Here is a 24803-nt window from a genome sequence, read left to right on the forward strand (position 1 = left end):
ATATAGTGTAGTTCTATTTAGTCATATAGTCCATATAGTGTAGTTCTATTTAGTCATATAGTCCATATAGTGTAGTTCTATTTAGTCATATAGGCCATATAGTGCAGTTCTATTTAGCCATATAGTGCAGTTCTATTTAGTCATATAGTCCATATAGTGTAGTTCTGTTTAGTCATATAGTCCATAAAGTGTAGTTCTAGTCATATAGTCTAGTTTTATTTAGTCATATAGTCCATATAGTGCAGTTCTATTTAGTCATATAGTCCATATAGTGTAGTTCTGTTTAGTCATATAGTCCATAAAGTGTAGTTCTATTTAGTCATATAGTCTAGTTTTATTTAGTCATATAGTCCATATAGTTTAGTTCTATTTAGTCATATAGTCCATATAGTGTAGTTCTATTTAGTCATATAGTCCATATAGTGTAGTTCTATTTAGTCATATAGTCCATATAGTGTAGTTCTGTTTAGTCATATAGTCCATAAAGTGTAGTTCTATTTAGTCATATAGTCTAGTTTTATTTAGTCATATAGTCCATAAAGTGTAGTTCTATTTAGTCATATAGTCTAGTTTTATTTAGTCATATAGTCCATATAGTGTAGTTCTATTTAGTCATATAGTCCATATAGTGTAGTTCTATTTAGTCATATAGTCCATATAGTGTAGTTCTATTTAGTCATAAAGGCCATATAGTGAAGTTCTATTTAGTCATATAGTCAATATAGTGTAGTTCTATTTAGTCATATAGTCCATATAGTGTAGTTCTATTTAGTCATATAGTCCATATAGTGTAGTTCTATTTAGTCATATAGTCCATATAGTGTAGTTCTATTTAGTCCATATAGTCCATATAGTGTAGTTCTATTTAGTCATATAGGCCATATAGTGCAGTTCTATTTAGTCATATAGGCCATATAATGTAGTTCTATTTAGTCATATAGTCCATATAGTGTAGTTCTATTTAGTCATATAGTCCATATAGTGTAGTTCTATTTAGTCATATAGTCCATATAGTGTAGTTCTATTTAGTCATATAGGCCATATAGTGCAGTTCTATTTAGCCATATAGTGCAGTTCTATTTAGTCATATAGTCCATATAGTGTAGTTCTGTTTAGTCATATAGTCTAGTTTTATTTAGTCATATAGTCCATATAGTGTAGTTCTATTTAGTCATATAGTCCATATAGTGTAGTTCTATTTAGTCATATAGTCCATATAGTGTAGTTCTATTTAGTCATATAGTCCATATAGTGTAGTTCTGTTTAGTCATATAGTCCATAAAGTGTAGTTCTATTTAGTCATATAGTCTAGTTTTATTTAGTCATATAGTCCATAAAGTGTAGTTCTATTTAGTCATATAGTCTAGTTCTATTTAGTCATATAGTCCATATAGTGTAGTTCTATTTAGTCATATAGGCCATATAGTGTAGTTCTATTTAGTCATATAGTCCATATAGTGTAGTTCTATTTAGTCATATAGTCCATATAGTGTAGTTCTATTTAGTCATATAGTCCATATAGTGTAGTTCTATTTAGTCATATAGTCAATATAGTGTAGTTCTATTTAGTCATATAGTCCATATAGTGTAGTTCTATTTAGTCATATAGGCCATATAGTGTAGTTCTATTTAGTCATATAGTCCATATAGTGTAGTTCTATTTAGTCATATAGTCCATATAGTGTAGTTCTATTTAGTCATATAGTCCATATAGTGTAGTTCTATTTAGTCATATAGTCCATATAGTGTAGTTCTATTTAGTCATATAGTCTAGTTTCATTTAGTCATGTAGTCCATATAGTGTTGTTCTATTCAGTAATATTGTCTATATAGTGTAGTTTTATTCATATAGTCCATATTGGGTCTGTCCAAAAACCTAGTGATCTCTCTACATAGACCCATTTTACGTCATCCTATGTGCACTTAGTATAATTATTATTATTTATAATCATGAGAAGAAGTCTGTACGGATTCTTATAAACCTTAAAATGCTGCCTAATAAGGTGCCCTATGAAACAACATATTTAGTCATATAGTCCATGTTGTGTAGTGTAGTCTACGTTTATAACATTTTATAAACCTCTTTGAGAGGTGGAACAAGCTCATGGTCAGGTGTCCAAATACTTCTAGATCAAATTATAAACTGGGAATCTGTGACAAATAAAATGCTACATGCAAGTTTTTTTGCTCTCTGTACCATTTGAAGGCAGAATCAAAAGAAATGCTTTGACCTCTAATAAAAAAAACCTCATCAGAATTTAAACCAGTCCTTTATTAATCACAAGATAAGTTATATGAGTTAACTCCTGATGTGCTAAACGGCGCTGTGAATAATAACAGCCGAGTCTCTTTCCGTAATGACTGCAGATCTTTAATGTGGGCGTAAAAAAAGGAGAGGTCGCTGATGTAAAACACATGACTTAAAAAAACAAACCATTTCAAGCTTATGTAAAAGTGGCACAGCAAGCTTTATTCAATTAATCATATAAAACTCAAATTATGTCTCATTAACCCATTAACCAAAACCATTTTCCCTACGGTGAGTCACGATGCTTTCGAGACGACGCTAAATTAAAAAGAGAGCCGTCTCTGTGCTTGACGAGAGGAATTAAGAGTGACCGGTGCGGATGCAACCCCTCATTACGTATGCATTCAATTTTAGCAGCGAGTGTGGGTGTGATTATGGTGCAGGGGTTCTGCATCATTGTTCTCGCCGGCTTGACGCTGAGTGAGAGATTTCTCCGGAATAAATAAATAAATAAATATATAAACCCCCCAAGGTCACATCAGCAGAGATGCCACTTTCATTCCATCGCAAATAAAGCTCACTATTAAAGAGATAACTGAAGTGAAAACAGATAATGGTGAACGCTTGTACTGCACTCAAGTCCATTAAGATAACAAAGGGGGGCCTGCGGAAACACTGACACCTTAAGATTTGTTTTTGTGAGGACTCTGCAATTTTCACACCGTGGAAAATAAATGGGTGTAACAAGATAGAGCTGCTCTCCACAACTCATTAGAAACTCTTATTTAAATAAAAAAAGCCAATGTTACAAAATTTAATGTGCTATGTTAGCATAAGGGACGAGGCTGTCACCACGTGCTCACTCTGACAAGTGCACAGCCGGCAATCGGCTTCTTTTCACCTGTTAGAGGCGGAGTCTCACAGAATCACGTCCGGTGAGCCATGCACTGGCCAGTGCAGGCACCTCGGAGGTCGTAATTGCCTCATCATCCCTCCCCCTGCAGAGAGACAGCTGCCGTGTGTCTGTACAGGCACCTAGACAGCTGATAGCACAGCTGGGATTCAAACTCCAGAGCTCAAGATCTTAGCACTGGTGGGCAAAACACTTTCACTGTAGATGGAAGAGCAGAATAAAATTCTTCTTTCTTTGTAAAAATAAAAAATATATATATTTATTATTATTATTATTTTACTTGTTATTTATAATTATATTAATATGCTTAATATGTATTTATTTAATCATTTATTTATTATTTATTTATTCTGTTATTTATTTATATTAATAATAATTGTTATTACAATATTGCTATTATTATTATTATTATTGTTGTTGTTGTTTTGTTGTTTTTCTTGTTATTATTATTAATTATTATTATTATTATTATTAATTATTTTACATATTATTTATAATTATATTAATATGCCTAAATAATATTTATTTAATTAATTATTTATTATTTATTTATTTAGTTATTTATTTGTAATAATAATTATTATTATGATTATTGTTGTTATTAATTATCATTATTATTAAAGTTTTAAAATTTACCAGTGAAAGTAGACTAGGGTTTACTAAATAAATACTAATAAATGTGAGATTACATAAACTACACCAGCCCACTACTGCTGGGATTCAGGGTTCGAATCTCGGCTGTGCTATTGGCCACCTGGGTGTCCACACAGACACGATCGTCCTCAGACAAAGCCCTACAATGGATTGGTGTCCAGTCCAGGGTGTTCGTATCTAGCGCCCACTGATTCAGAATGCAACTGGATCTACCTTTCCTGTTGCTTTATTTAGTGTCCTACTGTTTTTTATTTCTTCTTATTATTTTTAAATTATTTTGTATTATTCTTCTTACATGATGCAGCATTTAAGTTTTCAGTAAAATATTTGACTGATACATGTCATGTCACTACGCTGTCACTGCTGTACGATGGTTGACTGCACAGTTGGGTCAGCTATCTGTGTCGCCTGAAGCGACTGACCCCTGATAATATGATTCATGTCATGATGTTGACAATCCAGTTTAGTCTTGGTCTACCTACAATTTTGCCATGTGGGGGTCTCATCACATCCCCAAAGTAACATAACTTTACTTAACTGTGACTTAATGTGGTTCAGTAGCTCCTTTTCTGTTCTGGCCATCTAGTAAACTTGTTCATTGGTGATCAATTTTCTCTATGAGCTGTTTAGAAGTATACTGGTGCACTTCTCAAAAGCCTGAATGTGTCGTTCTTTCTGATTCTTCAGGGTCCAGGCTGCACATCCATATGTGGCTACTGGTCAGACCAAGGCTTTTATTAGTCTTAACTTGGTGATAGTGCTAAAGTGACTTGTTTTTTCTAAATCCTTGTGAATTTGATCATTCTTGATTTGACTCCATTAGCACATTCCACAGTATTTGATACTGAACTTCCCAAATATACAAAGAAGTCCACTTGTTCCAATCGTTTACCATCCACGCCCTAAAAGCCTAAGACATTATCTCGTAGTCAACAGATGTCAGGTCCAATTTGGTGTCATTTTTGGGAATTATTATGGGGAACGGGATTGATGCCCTAAATGTATTCATTATTTGACTGTTACTTTTATTAGATGTTGTGCTGGACAACCAAGATTGGAAAATATTCCTACACAAGTGTGGACTAATTGTGAAATGTTTAACAGTGATGTAATGCAGCTTTTAAAAAATGTGGATGCTGCATAGAAATCTAGGTCCTGGAGATCCAGGTTCAATTCTCATATCTGGTCACAGTCTGTGTGGGATTCATTCTCCTCATGTTTATGTACATGATGGACTGGCTGCTATAAATTCTCCCTATATGTAATAATAATATTATTTATAATAATAATGGTAATAATAATAATAAAAACAATAATAAAAATAATGATAATAATAATAATAATAATAATAATAACAACAACAAAACAACAACAATAATAATAATAATAATAAAAACAATAATAACAATATCAATAATAATAATAATAATAACGGTAATAATAATGGTAATAATAATGATAACAGTTTAAAAAAAGAGTTTTAAAATGTACCAATAACAGTAGACCACAGTTTAGTAAATAAATACTAATAAATACCAGTTTAGATGTCTGTATATTTGAACGACTGTGGAGCGCTCATTTGGTACAGCAGTAAACTACACTAATCCACAACTTCTGGGTTTTGGGGTTCAAATCTCAGCTGTGCTTTTGAGTGTTTGTTTAGGAGTGGAACTGGACCCACAGTGACAGTGACCCTGACCAAGACAAAGCAGTAGTTTAAAGAACAAATAAATGAATAAATAAACTCCTGGTGTTTGTCAGTGCAGTAAAATGTAGGAATGTCAAAGGTGTCTGCATTAATGCTTTTCAGGAGCTTCAGTGTCCATCCACCTCCCAAAGACCATTCAGAAGGTGGATTGGCTGCTGTAAATGAACCCGGGTGTGACTGACTTACTGACTGACTGAATTTGAACTTGCTGCCTTTACTGGGAGTTTTGTGCTCCAGGTGCCAGAGAAGCAATAAGAAAAGGAACTGATGATAAACCTGGTGTTTGTCAGAGCAATAAAACTGTAGGGCTGTAAAGGCTGCAGTTTTCTCCATCCTCCAAAAACATGCAGAAGGTGGATTGGCTGATGTAAATTGTCCCTAGGATTGAGTGAATGTGTTTAGGATGTATCCATGCCTTGTACCTAGTGTTCCTGGGTAATGTCGTGACCCTGAGAGGGATGAAGTGGTTGGTAAAATAAATAAATGAGTGATTTCTGTGGACGCTGCTATTACAGTTTACGGCGCAGTGACAAGTCACATTCTGAAGAATTAAGGAAGAATGACTTGCATCCGGGAGACAAAACAGAGTCAGGCGAGATCATTCGAAGACGGAAAGGGAAAATCTAATCGGAGGGGGGTTAAAAAACGACGTACCTTGTTAACAAATGCAGAAACAATGGCGGCATGGTGGAATCACTGTAGTGTGAAATGAAGGCATTTACTCTGCTTTGTTTACCCTCATATTTCTTGCTCAACCGCCTTAACTAAGCGAAAATATGAAATATTAATTGCAGTCTAATACTTCAACTCTACTTTACCAGCCCGCTGGGTTCCATTAAAAAAATTCCGGCCTTTTATTTATGACCGCTGACCGGCCGTTTTCATTTTAGCTACTGATTTATTAAGCAGCCGAACATATTCGACTAATTCATGCTAAAGAAGAGACAAGGAGCCGCGGCTCATCCAGACTGGCCTTTGTTCGGCGGCGGGGTAATAAAAGCCAGACGAGACGGAGCGGCTCTGGAGCCGCAGCTGAAGAAAACATTTATTTAGCAGCCGCGCAAACGTGTGACGTCGTCCGACGAGTGCAAGCCCGAGCGACGTGGCGCGGCCCCGCCGTGGACGTCGACGTTAATACGCCGCGGCCCAGCAGTGTTGGCATAGCAACAGGCTCCTGTGTCTCCAATAGTATAACACAGCCCAAAGCAACCCCGGTCCTCCCTCCTTCCCATCTTCCTCAGTCCTCGGCTTTTTGTCTTTCATTGTTCCACTGGCGGCTAACAGCGCCAATTATTCGGACCAAAAGATGTATTTGTTATTGGAACATTTTATTCCCTTCGAATAAAGCAAACCCATGAACTAGAAGGAAAAATATGCTATATTAAACGTTTCCGAGCTGACGTGATGGTTTTTTATCCGCAGCATCCACAGACCCATCACTGAATAATATACGAGAATGGAGCAAAAATGGAAAATTTAAGAGGGCTATTAAAATATTTTATTGAGGAAAACCAGCTTTTATTTTTATGAAAGTCATCTTTATTGCAAGATTCCACACAAAAGCAGCCGCGCTGATTTAATCCATTTAAAATTGAACCTGGACGTGACTGGCACTAAACTGGCACAGAAAAAAAATCCCTGCCCAAATTGGATGTCAGCTTCTCATTGTGAGCTGCAATGGATTAGGCTGAGATAAATACATAAACAGGAATTCAACCACTGCTTTATTTAATGGACGGTCAGTATTTACTACATATAGACTATAAGGTCAAAAGAATGTGAACCCTTGACCATGAGCTTGCTCGACATCCCATTTCAAAACCATGGGCATTAACAGATTTGTCCCCCCTTTGGACCTTCGAATCAATTTTGAGACTGTATCCCATTCCACCCCCAAAGTATTAGTCATGTAATATACGGCCAAAAGTATGTGGACACCTGATCATGAGCTTGTTGGACATCCTATTTCAAAACCGTGGTCAACAATAGATCTGCCAACCCCCACCCCCTTTGGGCTCCAGACCTTCAAATCCATTTTTTTCCATCTACATCATACATAGAGGCTGGATAACCTTTAATTGCTGAAACACCAGTCATACACTATATGGCCAAAAGTATGTGGACACCTGACCATGAGCTTGTTGGACTGTGCATGATTTGCCCCCTTCCCTCTTGTGCTCCAGACCTTCAAATCAATGTTGTCTATCTGCTTCTGTGTCTCTACATCTCAGATAAGAATGTATCCCATTCCACCCCCAAAGTATAAGTCATGTAATATAAGGCCAAAAGTATATGGACACATGATCATGGGCTTGTTGGACATCCCATTTCAAAACCATGGGTATTAACAGGTTTGTCCCCCCTTTGGACTTCAAATCAATTCGAATCAATTTTGTCTATCTGCTTCTTGTGTATTTTCATTTCAGATGAGGCTGTATAATCTTTAACCGCTTAAGTACCAGTCATACACTATATGGCCAAAAGTATGTGGACACCTGATCATAAGCTTGCTGGACATCCCATTTAAAAACCATGAGCATTACCCATAGTCGCCCTTTGGACTTCAGGCCTTCGAATTAATTTTGTCCATCTGCTTCTTGTGTCTCTACATCTTAGATGAGACTGTATAATCTTCTCTATGAAAACATTAACTATACACTATATGGCCAAAAGTATGTGGACACCCAATCACAAGCTTGTTGGACATTCTATTTCAAAACTATAGGTCTTAATAGATTTGGCTGCACTTTGTATTGCAGACCTTCAAATCAATTTTGTCTACTTGCTTCTAGTATCCTTATATGTCAGATGAGACCAGTCATGATCATGAGTTTGCTGGACATCCTATTTCAAAACCAACAATAGATCTGGACCGCTTCTTTGTGTTCCAGACCTTCAGACTCAATTTTGTCTGCCTGCTTCTTGTGTCTCTACATCTCAAATGAGACTGTATCCCACCACCCCACCACCCACCAAAGTATTAGTCATGAACTATATGACCAGAAGTATGTGGACACCTGATCACACGCTTGTTGGACATAATATTTCAAAACCATTGGCATTAATAGATTTGCCCCCCCTTTGGACTTCAGACTAAATTTTGTCTATCTGCTTCTTGTGTCTTTTTATCTCAGATAAGACTATCCCATTCCACCCCCAAAGTATTAGCCATGTAATATATAGCCAAAAGTATATAGACACCTGATCATAGACTTGTTGGACACCTTATTTCAAAACCATTGGCATTAATAGATTTGGCCGCCCTTTGGACTTTTAAACTTTGAATCAATTTTGTCTACCTGCTTCTTGTGTCTCTACATCTCATATGAGACTGTATAATCTTCCACACCAAAGTATTAGTCAAGTACTATATGGCCAAAGGTATGTGGACACTTAACCATTGCTTGTTGGACATCCCATTTCAAAACTATGGGCATTAACAAATGTACTCCTGGTGTTTGTAAAAGCAGTAAAATGTATAATGATGAAAGCTGTCAGCATCAGTGCTTTTTGGAGACTTCCGTTTCCTCCCACCTCCTAAAGACCTCAGAAGGTGGATTGGCTGTTGTAAATGAACCTGGGTGTGACTAAATGACTGAAGTGAGTTGTCGTGCAATGGACTTGCTGCCTTTCCGGAGAGTTGTTCTCGGGGTGCAGGAAAAGCAATAAGAATTAATAGATTTGCGTCCTCCTTCCCTCTTGTGTGATCATTCGTTGTAGTAATTTTGCAAGGTTGGGAGGTCAAAAACCCAAATCTGGGGCATGCCAGCTTTTTGTTGACTATGTAAAGGGGCTAATTAAGGCAAAATTAATTAATAGATATAAAACCATCTCCAGTTTTGTACTATAAGTAGATTCATGACCCAGTCAAAAACACCAAGACATACACGTTATAGCCAAAAGTATGTAAACACCTGACCATGAACTTGTTGGGAATTCAAATTTCTGACTATTGGTACTGATTTAGATTTGACCCTCCACCCCACCCCCTGTAAGATATGGTAAACCTTTCAGCCAAACGAGCATTAGTGAAGTCAGGCACTGATGTTGCGCAACAATCTCATGAAAGAGCCTTGCCAACAATCAAGACATATCATTAATTTTATATAATTGATTTATACACCCGTTAGCAATGGGTGTGGCTGAGACTCCTGAACTCAATAATTAGGAGGGATGTCCATATACTTTCGGCCATACTAAGCCTCTGACGTTTGCTCTAATTATCTGCTATCTAGATGCGGGTGAAGTATTTGGACCTGCAATTTGCATGTCCTGTTTTACAGTCCGTCTCTTGAAGGAGAGCCTCCAGCAGAGGGAATACGCCAAGGTCACGCAGACTCTTAGAGATTTGGCTGCTGCTGTGCCAGCTGTTCTTTTTTTCGACCCTGCCAAGTGCTGAGACTGGCACAGGTTGCTGTGGCAGGATGCTGAGTGAGCTCAGACTGGCATCGCTCTGACCAGCGTGAAGCTGGGGATGTGGAGACTACCCAAACCCACACATGCACATGAAGCACCGGTCTGGGTTCCTCTTAAAGCCTGGCACAGTGGAGCCCGTGACTGGTTCTGATGCCAGTTTGAGCAGCAGCGACAGCTGGCACCTCTGAGCCAGGCTGGATTAGAAGGAGGCCGCTTGCTAAATGGGGCGGCTTCGCTGCAGATATGTTTTCGTCCCACCTGCTTGGGTGATCATTAGCGTTCGATGCTTTTGTTGCTGCCGTTGCTCTGGTATCAGATCCAGAGCCAGGATGCAGACGTGGCACTGCCATCTTCTAATGTGCTTCATGTGGCTGTCTACAGGAGAGACTGTGCAATCTTCCCCCGGTCATAAACCATGTATGCACTACATGTCCAAAAGAATGTGAACACCTCATGATTACAGTGGTACCTTGTAACTCGACGACCAATCTTTGAAACTCGACGCCCTTTGTCGTGAAATTTGTACCCTTAAACTCAACGTTTCCCTTAAACTCAACAAGTGCAGTGGTGCAGTAAAACGTCATCAAAGTGCGAATATGAGACGAATCTGCATTTGTGTGGAATAACCATCAAATTCCCTCTGAAAGCTTCACATGTGTCTGTGTTTAGCTGTATTTTCCTTACTGTTTCACTTTTAAACTTGTGTTGCAGCTCGAGTGCTGAGAAATTGTATCAGCTTTTCCGAGAGAGTATTAAAAGAACGAGACAGGAACACTAAACTTCTCTTAATTATTACTGCTCATAAGTTCTTTCCACTAATGAAATTCCTCGCTCGTTGTTTTAGTACAATAAGTCACGTTAAGCTTTGTGCATCACCACACTCCATAGGAAACAGCAGCACAGCCAGCACTAAAGCTATTGTCGTGGAAAAATAAGGTGAGATGATAAATGAAACAAAGATTACAGTTGACTGGATTAGAGAATCTATTGGCACGATCGTGGGTTCTTACAGCAGTTTATCTGGAGAAGAACAAGGAACAGAGCTGTGGGCCTCTCTTTATATTGGTCTGGCCAAATCACATTGGGTGTTGGACTCTGGAACCTCCATTCTGTGCTAAGTGTTGTTTCTTATCTGTTACAACAGCTGTATGACATGTTAATGACAGACATTGCTTACCTCTGCACTTTAGACTCACAGCCACGTCTCAAGCAGTCACATAAGGATTTAACAACTACAGTGGTACCTTGAAACTCAGCGTCAGTTGGTTCTGGGAGTGGCGTTGAGTTTAAAATACGTTGAGTTTCAAGGTATTTTTCCCATAAGGATGTATGGGAAACCTGTTAATGTGTTCTATGGTCCTGTGGAATTGCATATATTTTTGTCTAATGTAAAATAATGGGGTTGTTTTTGACACTTATACACTGAAATAAAAAGCTGATTCTTACAATTTCTCAGCACCCCGAGTTATAACACAAGTTTAAAAGTGAAACAGTGAGGAAAATCCAGATGAACACAGATACATGTGGAGCTTTTAGAATAAAACTGACGGTTATTCCACAAATGCAGATTCGTCTCATATGCACACTTTGATGATGTTTTACCGCACCGCTCAAGTCGAGCGCTGAACAAAGCGGCTGTTCATTGTTAATTTGAAATTAAATAAATACAGTTTTAAAAAACAAACTGAACATGTTGAGTTTAAGGGAAAATGTTGAGTTTAAAGGTACAAATTTCTCGACGAAGATTGTTGAGTTTCAAAGATTTTGAGTTTAGGGGACGTTGAGTTACAAGGTACCACTGTTTAAGTGTTTAATGCATGAGCAGCAAAATACTAATTCAGGTGATGTCAAACATAATATCAAATTTTTTCATAACACTATTTTGCCGCTTCTAATGTGAATGCGCCGGTACTGAACGGAATACGGTATTCCAAGATCAAGCATCTCCACATTTAAGAAGCATAAGAAAACATTAAAGAATTACATTTAAAGTGCAGGTTTTATTGTATTTAACTGTTTTTTAATTGTATTTCAGTGTTTTTTATATTATATTTGTGTTATTTTCAGTGTATAAGTATCAAAAACAACCTCATTATTTTACATTAGTCAAAAATATATGCAGTTCCATGGGACCATGGAACGCATTAACAGGTTTCCCATACATCCTTATGGGAAAAAATTCCTTGAAATTCAGCGCCTTTTAAAACTCGACGCCACTCCCAAAACCAATTGACGTCGAGTTTCAAGGTACCACTGTAGCTTGGAGTCACCTCTCTTGCCACTTTGGAGCATGAATCGGCTCCACTTTATGACTTAGGGTAGTGATAGCTCAGTGGTTAAGGTACTGGACTAGTAAACAGAAGGTTGCCAGTTTAAGCCCGCCACCACCAAGTTGCCACTGTTGGTCCCTGAGCAAGGCCCTTAACCCTTACTGTTGGGCCCTTGAGCTGTTGAGCCTTTAAACAACTGTTGGGCCCTTGAGCAAAGCCCTTAATCCTTATTGTTAGGCCCTTGAGCAAGGCCCTTAACCGTCAAAATTACATTTTCTGCATTTAGCAGATGCCTTTATCCAGACTTACAGTACAGTGACAGTCTACAGTCTGAGCAATTGAGGGTTAAGGGCCCAACAGTGGCAACCTAGTAGTGGTGGGGCTTGAACCAGTGACCTTCTTACTAGTCCAGTTGCTTAACCACTAGGCAACTGCATTTATTATTATTATTATTGTTATTATTATTATATAATAAAATAATAAATAAATAATAATCATAATAAAACAATGAAATAATAATGATAATAATAATAATAATTATATTAATAGTAATAATAACAATAATAATAAAATAATAATAATGATAATAATAATAATAATAAATAATATTAATAATGATGATAATAAAAATATTATTATTGATAATAATAATAATAATAATTGATAAAAATACTATTAATAATAATAATAATAATAATAATAATAATATTAATAATAATGATGATACAAAAAATGTTGAGCCTTTAAATGACAGATTTCATACAACTGTTATCAATCGGTGTCTGAAACACTTGAACACAATCGCTACAAGAGGTGTCCACATATATTTGGTCATGTAGTGTGAAAAGCAAAACTGGACCAGCAAAGAGCATGAGTGGAGGACTAATGATAGGGCTCCTTCACTGACTGGAGTGCTTGCTTTGTGCGTTCTGCCGCAATAGGCAGCTTTATTCCAACAAAAGCTTGAGAGCATCTTCCCTGACGTTAGCGTCTGATGTTGCTCTGGTCCGAGTACCCCGGCTTATTATCGCGTAGTGGGAGAATGATTAAAGAAAAATGCTGAAAGCAGAAGCTCAGAACAAAATGCCGCAGACATGCTCAGATGTTTGCATCCTCTCTGATACTCGCTCTGTACCTGGAACAGCCAGAGGAATGAACACGGTGAGGAGGCTACAGGAGACGAACAGTTCTAGGTACTTTAAAAATTCCCTCAAACTGCTGAAATATAACAAGCAAATGAGCCTGAATTCATCTGTATGAAATGTAAAGCAAATGAGCCTGAATTCATCTGTATGAAATGTAATGCTGATTCTCTGTATGATCAAAAGTTTGTGGATACCTCTCATTATTAAGTACAAGGGTTTCAGCTACACCCATGGCTAACAGGAAGTTGTAGCCTAGCGGTTGAAGTACTGGAGTAGTTATGAAAAGGTCGCTGTTTCACACCCCACTGTTGGGCCCTTGAGCAAGACCCCTAACCCTTACTTAAGCAAGGCCCTAAACCCTTACCCTTAACAATTACTGTTGGGCCCTTGAGAAAGGCTCTCAACTCTCACTGTAGGGCCCTTGAGCTGTTGGGCCTTTGAGCAACTGTTGGGCCCTTGAGTAAGGCCCTTAATCCTCACTGTAGGGCCCTTGAGCAACTGTTGGGCCTTTGAGCAACTGTTGGGCCCTTGAGTAAGGCCCTTAATTCTCACTGTAGGGCCCTTGAGCAACTGTTGGGCCTTTGAGCAACTGTTGGGCCCTTGAGTAAGGCCCTTAATCCTCACTGTTGGGCCTTTGAGCAACTGTTGGGCCTTTGAGCAAGGCCCTTAGCCCTTATTGTTGGAGGCCTTTGTACAATTGTTGGGCCTTTGAACAAGGCCCTTAACCCTTACTGTTGTGCCATTGAGTTGTTGAGCCTTTGAGGAACTGTTGGACCCTTGAGCAAGGCCCCTAACCCTCACTGTTGGGCCATTGAGCAACTGTTGGGATTTTGAGCAACTGTTGGGCACTTGAGAAAGGCCCCTAACCCTCACTGTTGGGTTGGGCCACTGAGCAACTGTTGGGATTTTGAGCAACTGTTGGGCCTTTGAGCAAGTTCCTTAACCCTCACTGTTGAGCCATTAATCTGTTGGGCCCTTGAGAAACCATTGGGCCCTTAAGCCAGGCCCTTAACCCTTACTGTTGTTCCACTGAGCTGTTGAGCCTTTGAGCAACTGTTGGTCCCTTGAGCAAGGCCCTTAACCCACACTGTTGGGCCCTTGAGCAACTGTTGGGCCTTTGAGCAACTGTTGGGCCCTTGAGTAAGGCCCTTAATCCTCACTGTTGGGCCTTTGAGCAACTGTTGGGCCTTTGAGCAAGGCCCTTAGCCCTTATTGTTGGAGGCCTTTGTACAATTATTGGGCCTTTGAACAAGGCCCTTAACCCTTACTGTTGTGCCATTGAGTTGTTGAGCCTTTGAGGAACTGTTGGACCCTTGAGCAAGGCCCCTAACCCTCACTGTTGGGCCATTGAGCAACTGTTGGGATTTTGAGCAACTGTTGGGCACTTGAGAAAGGCCCCTAACCCTCACTGTTGGGTTGGGCCACTGAGCAACTGTTGGGATTTTGAGCAACTGTTGGGCCTTTGAGCAAGTTCCTTAACCCTCACTGTTGAGCCATTAATCTGTTGGGCCCTTGAGAAACCATTGGGCCCTTAAGCCAGGCCCTTAACCCTTACTGTTGTTCCACTGAGCTGTTGAGCCTTTGAGCAACTGTTGGGCCCTTGAGCAAGGCCCTTAACCCACACTGTTGGGCCTTTGAGCAACTGTTGGGCCCTTGAGTAAGGCCCTTAACCCCCACTGTTGGACAACTGAGCTGTTGGGCCTTTGAGCAACTGTTGAGCCCTTGAGCAAGGCCCTAAACCCTCACTGTTGGGCCTTTGAGCAACTGTTGGGCCCTTGAGCAAGACCCTTAACCCTCACTGTTGGGCCCTTGAGCTGTTGGGATTTTGAGCAACTGTTGGGCACTTGAGCAAGGCTCTTAACCCTTTCTGTTGGGCAATTGAGCTGTTGGGCCTTTGAGCGACTGTCTGGCCCCTTGAGCAAGGCCCTTTGCCTCACTGTTGGGCCCTTGAGCTGTTGGGCCTTTGAGCAACTGTTGGGCCCTTAAGCAGGGCCCTTAACCCTCACTGTTGGGCCCTTGAGCAAGGCCCTTAGCCCTTACTGTTAGGCCCTTGAGCAAGGCCCTTAACCCTCACATTTACATCTTCTGCATTTAGCAGATGCCTTTATCCAGCGCGACTTACAGTACAGTGATAGTCTACAGTTTGAGCAATTGAGGGTTAAGGGCCCAACAGTGGCAACCTGGCAGTGGTGGGGCTTGAACCAGTTACCTTCTGATTACTAGTCCAGTTCCTTAAACACTAGGCTACAACTGTGTTTATTATTATTATTATTATATATTATTATTATACATTATTATTATATATTATAATAATAATATAAAATATTAAATAATAATAATAATAATAATAATAATAATAACAATAATAATAAAATAATAAAAACAATAATAATAACAATAATAATAATATTACTAATAATGACAACAAAATTATTATTATTATTATTAGTATTATTATTATTAATAATAATAATATTATTAATAATAATAATAATAACAATATTATTATTGTTATTATTATTAATAATAATAATATTATTAATAATAATAATAATAATAATAGTAATAATAATAATAGTAATAATAATAATAATGATGATGATGATGATGATGATGATGATAATAATAGTAATAATAATAATAATAGTGTGAGCCGAGCCGGAATTCAAACCCACATCCTTCTAGTTGGCTAGTAGGCTACCACTGTTCCATTTATATTAAATAAATGGTAAATAAAATGAATTGTTTTCTAACAGCGCCATTGTTCTGCTGGCTCTGTGTATACATGCAGACCTCAGCATCCATGTTCAATTCTATAAATGTCTAAAAAGTTTGCTGACATGCTACGACGTGTCAAACCCCCGTCCCCTCAGGATACAAAACCAACAGAATAGGATCATTTAGAGAGGACTGACTGACCGGACCTTTTCGGTCCCTAGTGATTTAAAATAAACCTCTTCAGGGTGTAAGATTAACATTTTGCTGATGGCCCCACAGTTCACCAGGTACTGTACTTCGTTAGCATTAGTGCCGTAAGGGGGGTTCAGAACCACACAATGAGTAGCCAGGGCTCTAGACTAACTTTTTGCACTGGTTGCACTGGTGCGCCTAACTTTTTTTCTTAGGTGCACCAGCACAAAAGTTAGGTGCACCCAAATTTTCGACTGCATCGCATTTAACACCGCAGTTTTACAGGTTCACTTTTTTTTTTTTTTTTTTTATCACTGTCCATATAGGCAATATTGACTTGTAATTAACTAACAATCTGGTCAACATGGCCTCGTCTGATGATCTGTTTGCTGCTGCTTGCCGCTGAAAGGCAGTGGGGAGAGGGGACACTTGGGCAGTGCATTTATCGCCGCATGTAATGTGTTTTATAGATGCATTGGGTTTTTCCAGCCTTTCAATTCAAAATGTATTAGAACCAGTCACAAATACACTATTGCCGGCCATGGTCTTCCCATGCTCTTTACAGTTAATTATAGTATTATAGTCTAATTATAGCAATTATTTTTTATAAAAATTATAAAAATAATAATAGAGTAAATGTGTATGTATGTGTGTATATCTATTTATATGTGTGTGTGTATATTTAAAATTATATGTATATATATGTGTGGGTTTGTGTGTGTGTGTGTGTGTGTATGGGGCTCTAGAGTGTTAGTGTAATCTTAAATGCAGTGCATTATATTATCTGCTTTACTGAATCTTTTACACAGATTCCCAAAATCGCTTGCGGTGCACTCACTGTGTATTTTGACTACATGTTTTCTAATATATTTTGGTCTTTTAGTTATTTTTATATTTTATTAACGAAAATATTGTCGTGTTTTTACTTTCACTATCGCGGCACTTTACCGCTAGCATTAGCCCCTTGCTACTGTAGAGGGTCGGCTCACCTAGCCGCTGTCCGGTGGGGATGTAACGGGTCTTTTGCTGTGCGGTGGTGGAGGTGTGGGAATAAACGCACACGACAGGGTAGAGTCACTTTAACTGTTTAGTCAGGACTTCGGTGAGCATTACAACACTTTAGACTGCCTAGTTCCAGAACCCCAACTTCCATTCTGGGGACATCCGGCGAGTCTTGTATACAAAACTAAACTTACTGCAGAACATCCGAACGCACGTGTATAAACCGGGTGCTGCATTCTGATTGGCTGAGCTGAATGTTGCTTACATATCGCCGCTAGAATAATGTCCCGCCCTTCACTATCTCTGATTGGTTTAGACCATGTTATTGGCCTAATGTGTGTCTGTTGTTGTTTTTTTCCCTCGGAAGCCTGGTCGCACCGGTGCGACCTGAGATTTTTTTTAGTCGCACCATTGAGAAATTAGGTCGCATGTGCGACCAAATTGGTCGCACTCTAGAGCCCTGGTAGCACAGTAAGCTCTCTGGGGTTTTAGGTTCGGCTGAGTCCTAACTGTTACAAACTCCTCTGGCACTGAACCGCGCGTACAGAGGAGCCTGGCATCCTGGCACCGTTTGTGATTTTAATACAAATACACTTAAACAGGTTTTGCCTTTTATAAACCGAAGTTTTAACTCAGCCCACGAGCGCTATTAATATTTAATGATAATTTAAAGACAGTATAATCGTATATGTGATGATTCAGGATGGAGACATGCCTGGTTTTAAGGTTGACTGTGAGTAGTGCGCTTGATCAACCACGCCCTGATTGGTCAGTTCAAGGTCAAAAGTAAAAGGAGATAAGAAAATATGTACACTACATGGACAAAAGTATTGGGACAGGTCTTCTAAATATTAAACTCATGTGTTTCAGCCACAACTATTGCTAACAGCTAATCATATGTTTTAAACTTTACAGCAACAGTTTAGGGAAGGCTCTTTCCAGTTCCAGCATGACTGTGCCCCTGTGTACAAAGCAGGGTCAATAACATAGACAACCTTTAAATAAAGAAACTCCAGGGTCCAGCTTGGGAATAAACTGAAACATCAATTCAGGCTTTGTTGACCAACATCAGTGCCCAACCATTAATTGCTCTTTTAATTGTATGGGCTCAAATTCCCATGGACGTATTTCCATCAGAGTTTATCATGGACGTCATCAATTGTCAGTTGAGTCATGGTAGCTCAGTGGTTAGTGCACTGGACCTTGATGCAAGGTCACTGATTAAAACCCCACAACTGTCAGGTTGCCACTGTTGGACCATTGAGCAAGAGTCAAACTGCCAATGCTTGGAGTTTGTGGTTATTTGTGGCCATTCAGTCTAAATAAGAAGATGTGGGTCAAGCAGGCCCGGCTTCCACTATACATCCCACTTCATCCCAAAGTGAATCTTTTGATAATATCATGCACTGTAGAGAGATAAAGATCACTTGCTGATGATTGTGTTTTTAAACATCAGTGCCCAGCCATACAAATGCTCTTTTAAGTGAATGGGCACAAATTCCTACAGACAAACTTTAAAGTCTTGTGAGAAGCCTTGTCAGAAGAGTGGCTGTTGTTTGAGTCGGAAAGATCACATACAGGTCACTCTATTTTAATACCATTTCTTTTTTAACTGGGATGTCCAACAAGCTCATGGTCAGGTGTCCAAATACTTTTGGCCATATAGTGTATATAGAAAGAAAGCAAATTGTATAGAAAAACAATGATGAAGACCTACAGACATGCGCTCTAGACAGACAGGGTCAGTGCAGATCTACACAGTCATTGCAACTGGTCACTTGGTGATTATTAGAGGGTTTTTCAAAAAGTTTCAGCACTTTTTTTTTTTTTTTACTCTATTTATGCCTTTATGCCTTTCGATGCATTTTTCCCAGCATTGCACCAACTTTTCAATGCCAGCAGCACTGATCCACCGCTGCTTTCACATCATCATCACATGAAAATCTTCTTCCTCTTAAAGCTTCTTTGAGCGTCCAAAAAGGTGGAAATCAGATGACGCTAAATCCGGACTGTAAGCTCTCTCAGTCTCTTAGACACAACCAATTACTACTCCTCCCACCATCACCGTTTCCAACCAAAATATACAAGTGTGGAAACTTTTTGAAGTTTGAAGATCCTTTGTAATAGAAGACTTCTTTTTCTGACTGGAGTGGTCTTTTTTAGAATGACAAGGTCCGTATTTACAGTGCACAGGGTCACTAATAAATTACTGGTGGTTCATGGTGGTCCAATACATAAAATCACTTTAGGGTCTGTCTAAAAACCTAATGATCTCTCTACATAGACGTATTGTACAACATCCTACACTCTCCTGAGAAGAAGGCATGTCTTAAAATGCTGCCTATTAAGGTGCCTTATTTTAACTGATAATCTGACTGAATAATGAGGGAGCATCTGATGCTTCCTTTGCAGTGAAGGCAATCCCAGCATTCAGTGCGGCACAACTTTTGTAATTTGTACAAAGGTGCACAAGTGTCATTTATTTGCAAATTCAGGGACAATTGAACCATTTTCAGTATACAGAGGGAGATGTTATCTGGCATGCTAGTGGGTTGTGCTGCCTCAGCCCATTGGTTTGAATGGCCTGAGGCTAACTGTGTTAGCTTAGTAAGCTAAAATTGTGGTCATCGCTGTATAAGTAGTGCAGCTAAATAATCTGTCTTATAGGTTTAATGTCTTATTACAATCCCCACTACTGAGGCAGCTGCCCAGGTAGGCAGCAAGGCAGCTCACTAGGTTTTACAACAGACCCTTAATGTTATTTTTCCTTTAAATTGTCACCATTTTTGTGTTGTGATATTGCGTGTGTGCAGCTATACAAAGTCAGCTCCAACATAGCTTACCCTGACCACAAGCTAATTCTAAGAAAGCTCTCTTACTATACAGCCCAGAGTCCTAAAGAGCCAATACAATCACCCACTTTGAACCTGTAGTATATATTCAGTACATCTCCACACAGCAGGAGGCTTTTCACACACACGGCCGTACAAACAAAAGTCACACAGGAGATCAGCGCTCATGCACCTCAGACACGTCTCATCTATGTTTGCCGTTTGGGTCCTGCTAAACTCAACAGAACTGCAGTCCAAACTGACAAAATCAATGAAGGCATGAGAGTACAGGAGCAGAGGATCAGGTCAGGCCCGCGAGCTCAGATCTGAAGAGAAAAGAAACAGTCTTACCTTCTAACACTTGTTGGACGGCTGCGGCGTGGCCGAGGGAAAAGAAAGAGAGAGAAAAATAAATGAGTCAACAAGAAACACCCATCGATTTTTATTTCTGATTCACTGTCTGGAGCTTTGAAAGAAGGGAAGTGAGGAAAATAGAAACATGACAATATATTCAGAATCATACATACATGAGGAACATTAAAGGCAAAATACAACTCGCATGCTCGCACCATATAGCTACAGTATACGGTCAAATATATGTGGACGCCTGACCTTCAGCTTGTTGGATATTCCATTCCAAAACCACTGGGAGCAACTGAGCTAGAACAACCTCAGCTCTTCTGAAAAGACTTTTCACAAGATTTATTGTAACTCTGGAATTTTTGCCAATTGAAGTGAACAAGCTTTGTAAGCCTAGGTACTCAGATTGGCTTACAATGGACATTCCAGTTCATCCCAAAGATGTTCAGTGGAATTAAGGTTGCTGAAATGGAGGTTCTTCACACCAGACTCAACAAGCCACGTCCTCATAAAATATCTCATTTATTCTGTCAGAATTTATTTTAGGCACATTTGAAATATGGATGGATGGATGATAGATGGATGGATCAGACACAGCAGCTCTAACAAAGCATGCAGAGAAATAGATGGACTACAGTCAGTAATTGGACAACTACAAAGTGCTTCTATATGATAAGTGGAGCTGATAAAATCAGGAGGTGGTTTGTAATGGCTGATCAGTGTATATATACAGTGTATCACAAAAGTGAGTACACCCCTCACATTTCTGCAGATATTTAAGTATATCTTTTCATGGGACAACACTGACAAAATGACACTTTGACACAATGAAAAGTAGTCTGTGTGCAGCTTATATAACAGTGTAAATTTATTCTTCCCTCAAAATAACTCAATATACAGCCATTAATGTCTAAACCACCGGCAACAAAAGTGAGTACACCCCTAAGAGACTACACCCCTAAATGTCAAAATTGAGCACTGCTTGTCATTTTCCCTCCAAAATGTCATGTGACTCGTTAGTGTTACTAGGTCTCAGGTGTGCATAGGGAGCAGGTGTGTTCAATTTAGTAGTACAGCTCTCACACTCTCTCATAGTGGTCACTGAAAGTTCCAACATGGCACCTCATGGCAAAGAACTCTCTGAGGATCTTAAAAGACGAATTGTTGCGCTACATGAAGATGGCCAAGGCTACAAGAAGATTGCCAACACCCTGAAACTGAGCTGCAGCACAGTGGCCAAGATCATCCAGCGTTTTAAAAGAGCAGGGTCCACTCAGAACAGACCTCGCGTTGGTCGTCCAAAGAAGCTGAGTACACGTGCTCAGCATCACATCCAACTGCTGTCTTTAAAAGATAGGCGCAGGAGTGCTGTCAGCATTGCTGCAGAGATTGAAAAGGTGGGGGGTCAGCCTGTCAGTGCTCAGACCATACGCCGCACACTACATCAAATTGGTCTGCATGGCTGTCACCCCAGAAGGAAGCCTCTTCTGAAGTCTCTACACAAGAAAGCCCACAAACAGTTTGCTGAAGACATGTCAACAAAGGACATGGATTACTGGAACCATGTCCTATGGTCTGATGAGACCAAGATTAATTTGTTTGGTTCAGATGGTCTCAAGCATGTGTGGCGGCAATCAGGTGAGGAGTACAAAGATAAGTGTGTCATGCCTACAGTCAAGCATGGTGGTGGGAATGCCATGGTCTGGGGCTGCATGAGTGCAGCAGGTGTTGGGGAGTTATATTTCATTGAGGGACACATGAACTCCAATATGTACTGTGAAATACTGAAGCAGAACATGATCCCCTCCCTCCGGAAACTGGGTCGCAGGGCAGTGTTCCAGCATGATAATGACCCCAAACACACCTCTAAGACGACCACTGCTTTATTGAAGAGGCTGAGGGTAAAGGTGATGGACTGGCCAAGCATGTCTCCAGACCTAAACCCAATAGAACATATTTGGGGCATCCTCAAGCGGAAGGTGGAGGAGCGCAAAGTCTAGAATATCTGCCAGCTCCGTGATGTTGTCATGGAGGAGTGGAAAAGCATTCCAGTGGCAACCTGTGAAGCTCTGGTAAACTCCATGCCCAGGAGAGTTAAGGCAGTTCTGGGAAATAATGGTGGCCACACAAAATATTGACACTTCAGGAACTTTCACTAAGGGGTGTACTCACTTTTGTTGCCGGTGGTTTAGACATTAATGGCTGTATATTGAGTTATTTTGAGGGAAGAATAAATTTACACTGTTATATAAGCTGCACACAGACTACTTTTCATTGTGTCAAAGTGTCATTTTGTCAGTGTTGTCCCATGAAAAGATATACTTAAATATCTGCAGAAATGTGAGGGGTGTACTCACTTTTGTGATACACTGTATATACAGTGGGGAAAATAAGTATTTGATCCCCTGCTGATTTTGTAAGTGTACCCCCTTACAAAGACTTGAACAGTCTATAATTTTTATGGAAGGTTTATTTTAACAGAGAGAGACAGAATATCAACAAAAAATACAGAAAAAAAACATTAAATAAAAGTTATAAATTAATTTGTATTTAATTAAGGGAAATAAGTATTTGATCCCCTACCAACCAGCAAGAATTCTGACCCCCACAGACCGGTTATGTGCCCATGAGGCACAAAAATTAGTCCTGTCCCTGTATAAAAGACTCCTGTCACAGAATCAGTTTCTTCCGTTCAAATCTCTCGACCACCATCGGCAAGACCAAAGAGCTATCAAAGGACGTCAGGGACAAGATTGTAGACCTGCACAAGGCTGGAATGGGCTACAAGACCATCAGCAAGAAGCTTGGTGAGAAAGAGACCACTGTTGGTGCGATCATTCGAAAATGGAAGAAATACAAGATCACAGTCAATCGCCCTCACTCTGGAGCTCCATGCAAGATCTCACCTCGTGGGGTAAGAATGATTCTGAGAAAGGTGAGGTCAGCCCAGAATGATTCTGAGAAAGGTGAGGTCAGCCCAGAATTACACGGGAGGAGCTTGTCGATGATCTCAAGGGAGCTGGAAGCACAGTCACCAAGAAAACCATTAGTAACACACTTCGCCGTAATGGATTGAGATCCTGCAGTGCCCGCAAAGTCCCTCTGTTCAAGAAGGCTCAAGTACAGGCCCGTCTGAAGTTTGCCAATGAACACCTGAATGATTCAGAGAAAGCTTGGGAGAATGTGATATGGTCAGATGAGACCAAAATTGAGCTCTTTGGCATCAACTCCACTCGCCGTGTTTGGAGGTAGAGAAATGCCCGATGGGGATGGTGTTCTTGGGGTCATATCCAGCATTTCTCTGCTTCCAGCTCCCTTGAGATCATTGACAAGCTCCTCCCGTGTAATTCTGGACTGACCTCACCTTTCTCAGAATCATTCTTACCCCACGAGGTGAGATCTTGCATGGAGCTCCAGAGCAAGGGTGATTGACTGTGATCTTGTATTTCTTCCATTTTCGAATGATCGCACCAACAGTGGTCTCTTTCTCACCAAGCTTCTTGCTGATGGTCTTGTAGCCCATTCCAGCCTTGTGCAGGTCTACAATCTTGTCCCTGACGTCCTTTGATAGCTCTTTGGTCTTGCCGATGGTGGTCGAGAGATTTGAACGGAAGAAACTGATTCTGTGACAGGAGTCTTTTATACAGGGACAGGACTAATTTGTGTGCCTCATGGGCACATAACCGGTCTGTGGGGGTCAGAATTCTTGCTGGTTGGTAGGGGATCAAATACTTATTTCCCTTAATTAAATACAAATTAATTTATAACTTTTATTTAATGTTTTTTATTGTATTTTTTGTTGATATTCTGTCTCTCTCTGTTAAAATAAACCTTCCATAAAAATTATAGACTGTTCAAGTCTTTGTAAGGGGGTAAAATATATATATATATATACTGTATATATATATTAGAGATGGGACGATCGATCGGCTATGAATCGGTATCGGAAGATTTTTAATCAAAATATGCTGTCGGCGATCGACGATATTTCCTAAAAGTAGCCGATCCGATCGTGTGATATATAAAGATCACGTTAAGTTAACAGCTCAGTGGATTGATCCAGACTTTGAGCTACGACGCGCCAACCATCACATCACCATTCATCAACCATCGTACAGAAACCACAGTGAAAGCTCTTCATGACCTAAAATAACATCATTAACGTTGTGCATCATACATACGATGTAATTTTGCTGATTGTAATATTTACTTTAAAAAGATAATTCAACCCGGTCACATCTGAGTCGATTCTATCAGCACGTTATATAAACTCCTGGTTCACTTTGGTAAATCGTAAGCGGTTCTTACTTGTGATGTAGATGAGAACAGAAAACGTTACAGAGCCA

The 24803-nt window shown here is 39.6% G+C and overlaps 1 protein-coding gene across 1 annotated transcript in view; it reads right to left on the reverse strand.

Annotated features, from left to right (window-relative positions):
- Nucleotides 1-24803, reverse strand: part of LOC134330877 (neurexin-2-like) — a 149823-nt gene that overhangs the window by 98333 nt on the left and 26687 nt on the right. Inside the window, exon 2 of the mRNA XM_063012148.1 lies at nt 20449-20469. Coding sequence (XP_062868218.1) covers nt 20449-20469 — 21 coding nt within the window. The remainder of the gene's footprint in view (nt 1-20448; nt 20470-24803) is intronic.

The sequence above is a fragment of the Trichomycterus rosablanca genome, chromosome 16 (genome assembly GCF_030014385.1).
Source record: "Trichomycterus rosablanca isolate fTriRos1 chromosome 16, fTriRos1.hap1, whole genome shotgun sequence".
In the NCBI taxonomy this organism is placed as follows: domain Eukaryota; kingdom Metazoa; phylum Chordata; class Actinopteri; order Siluriformes; family Trichomycteridae; genus Trichomycterus; species Trichomycterus rosablanca.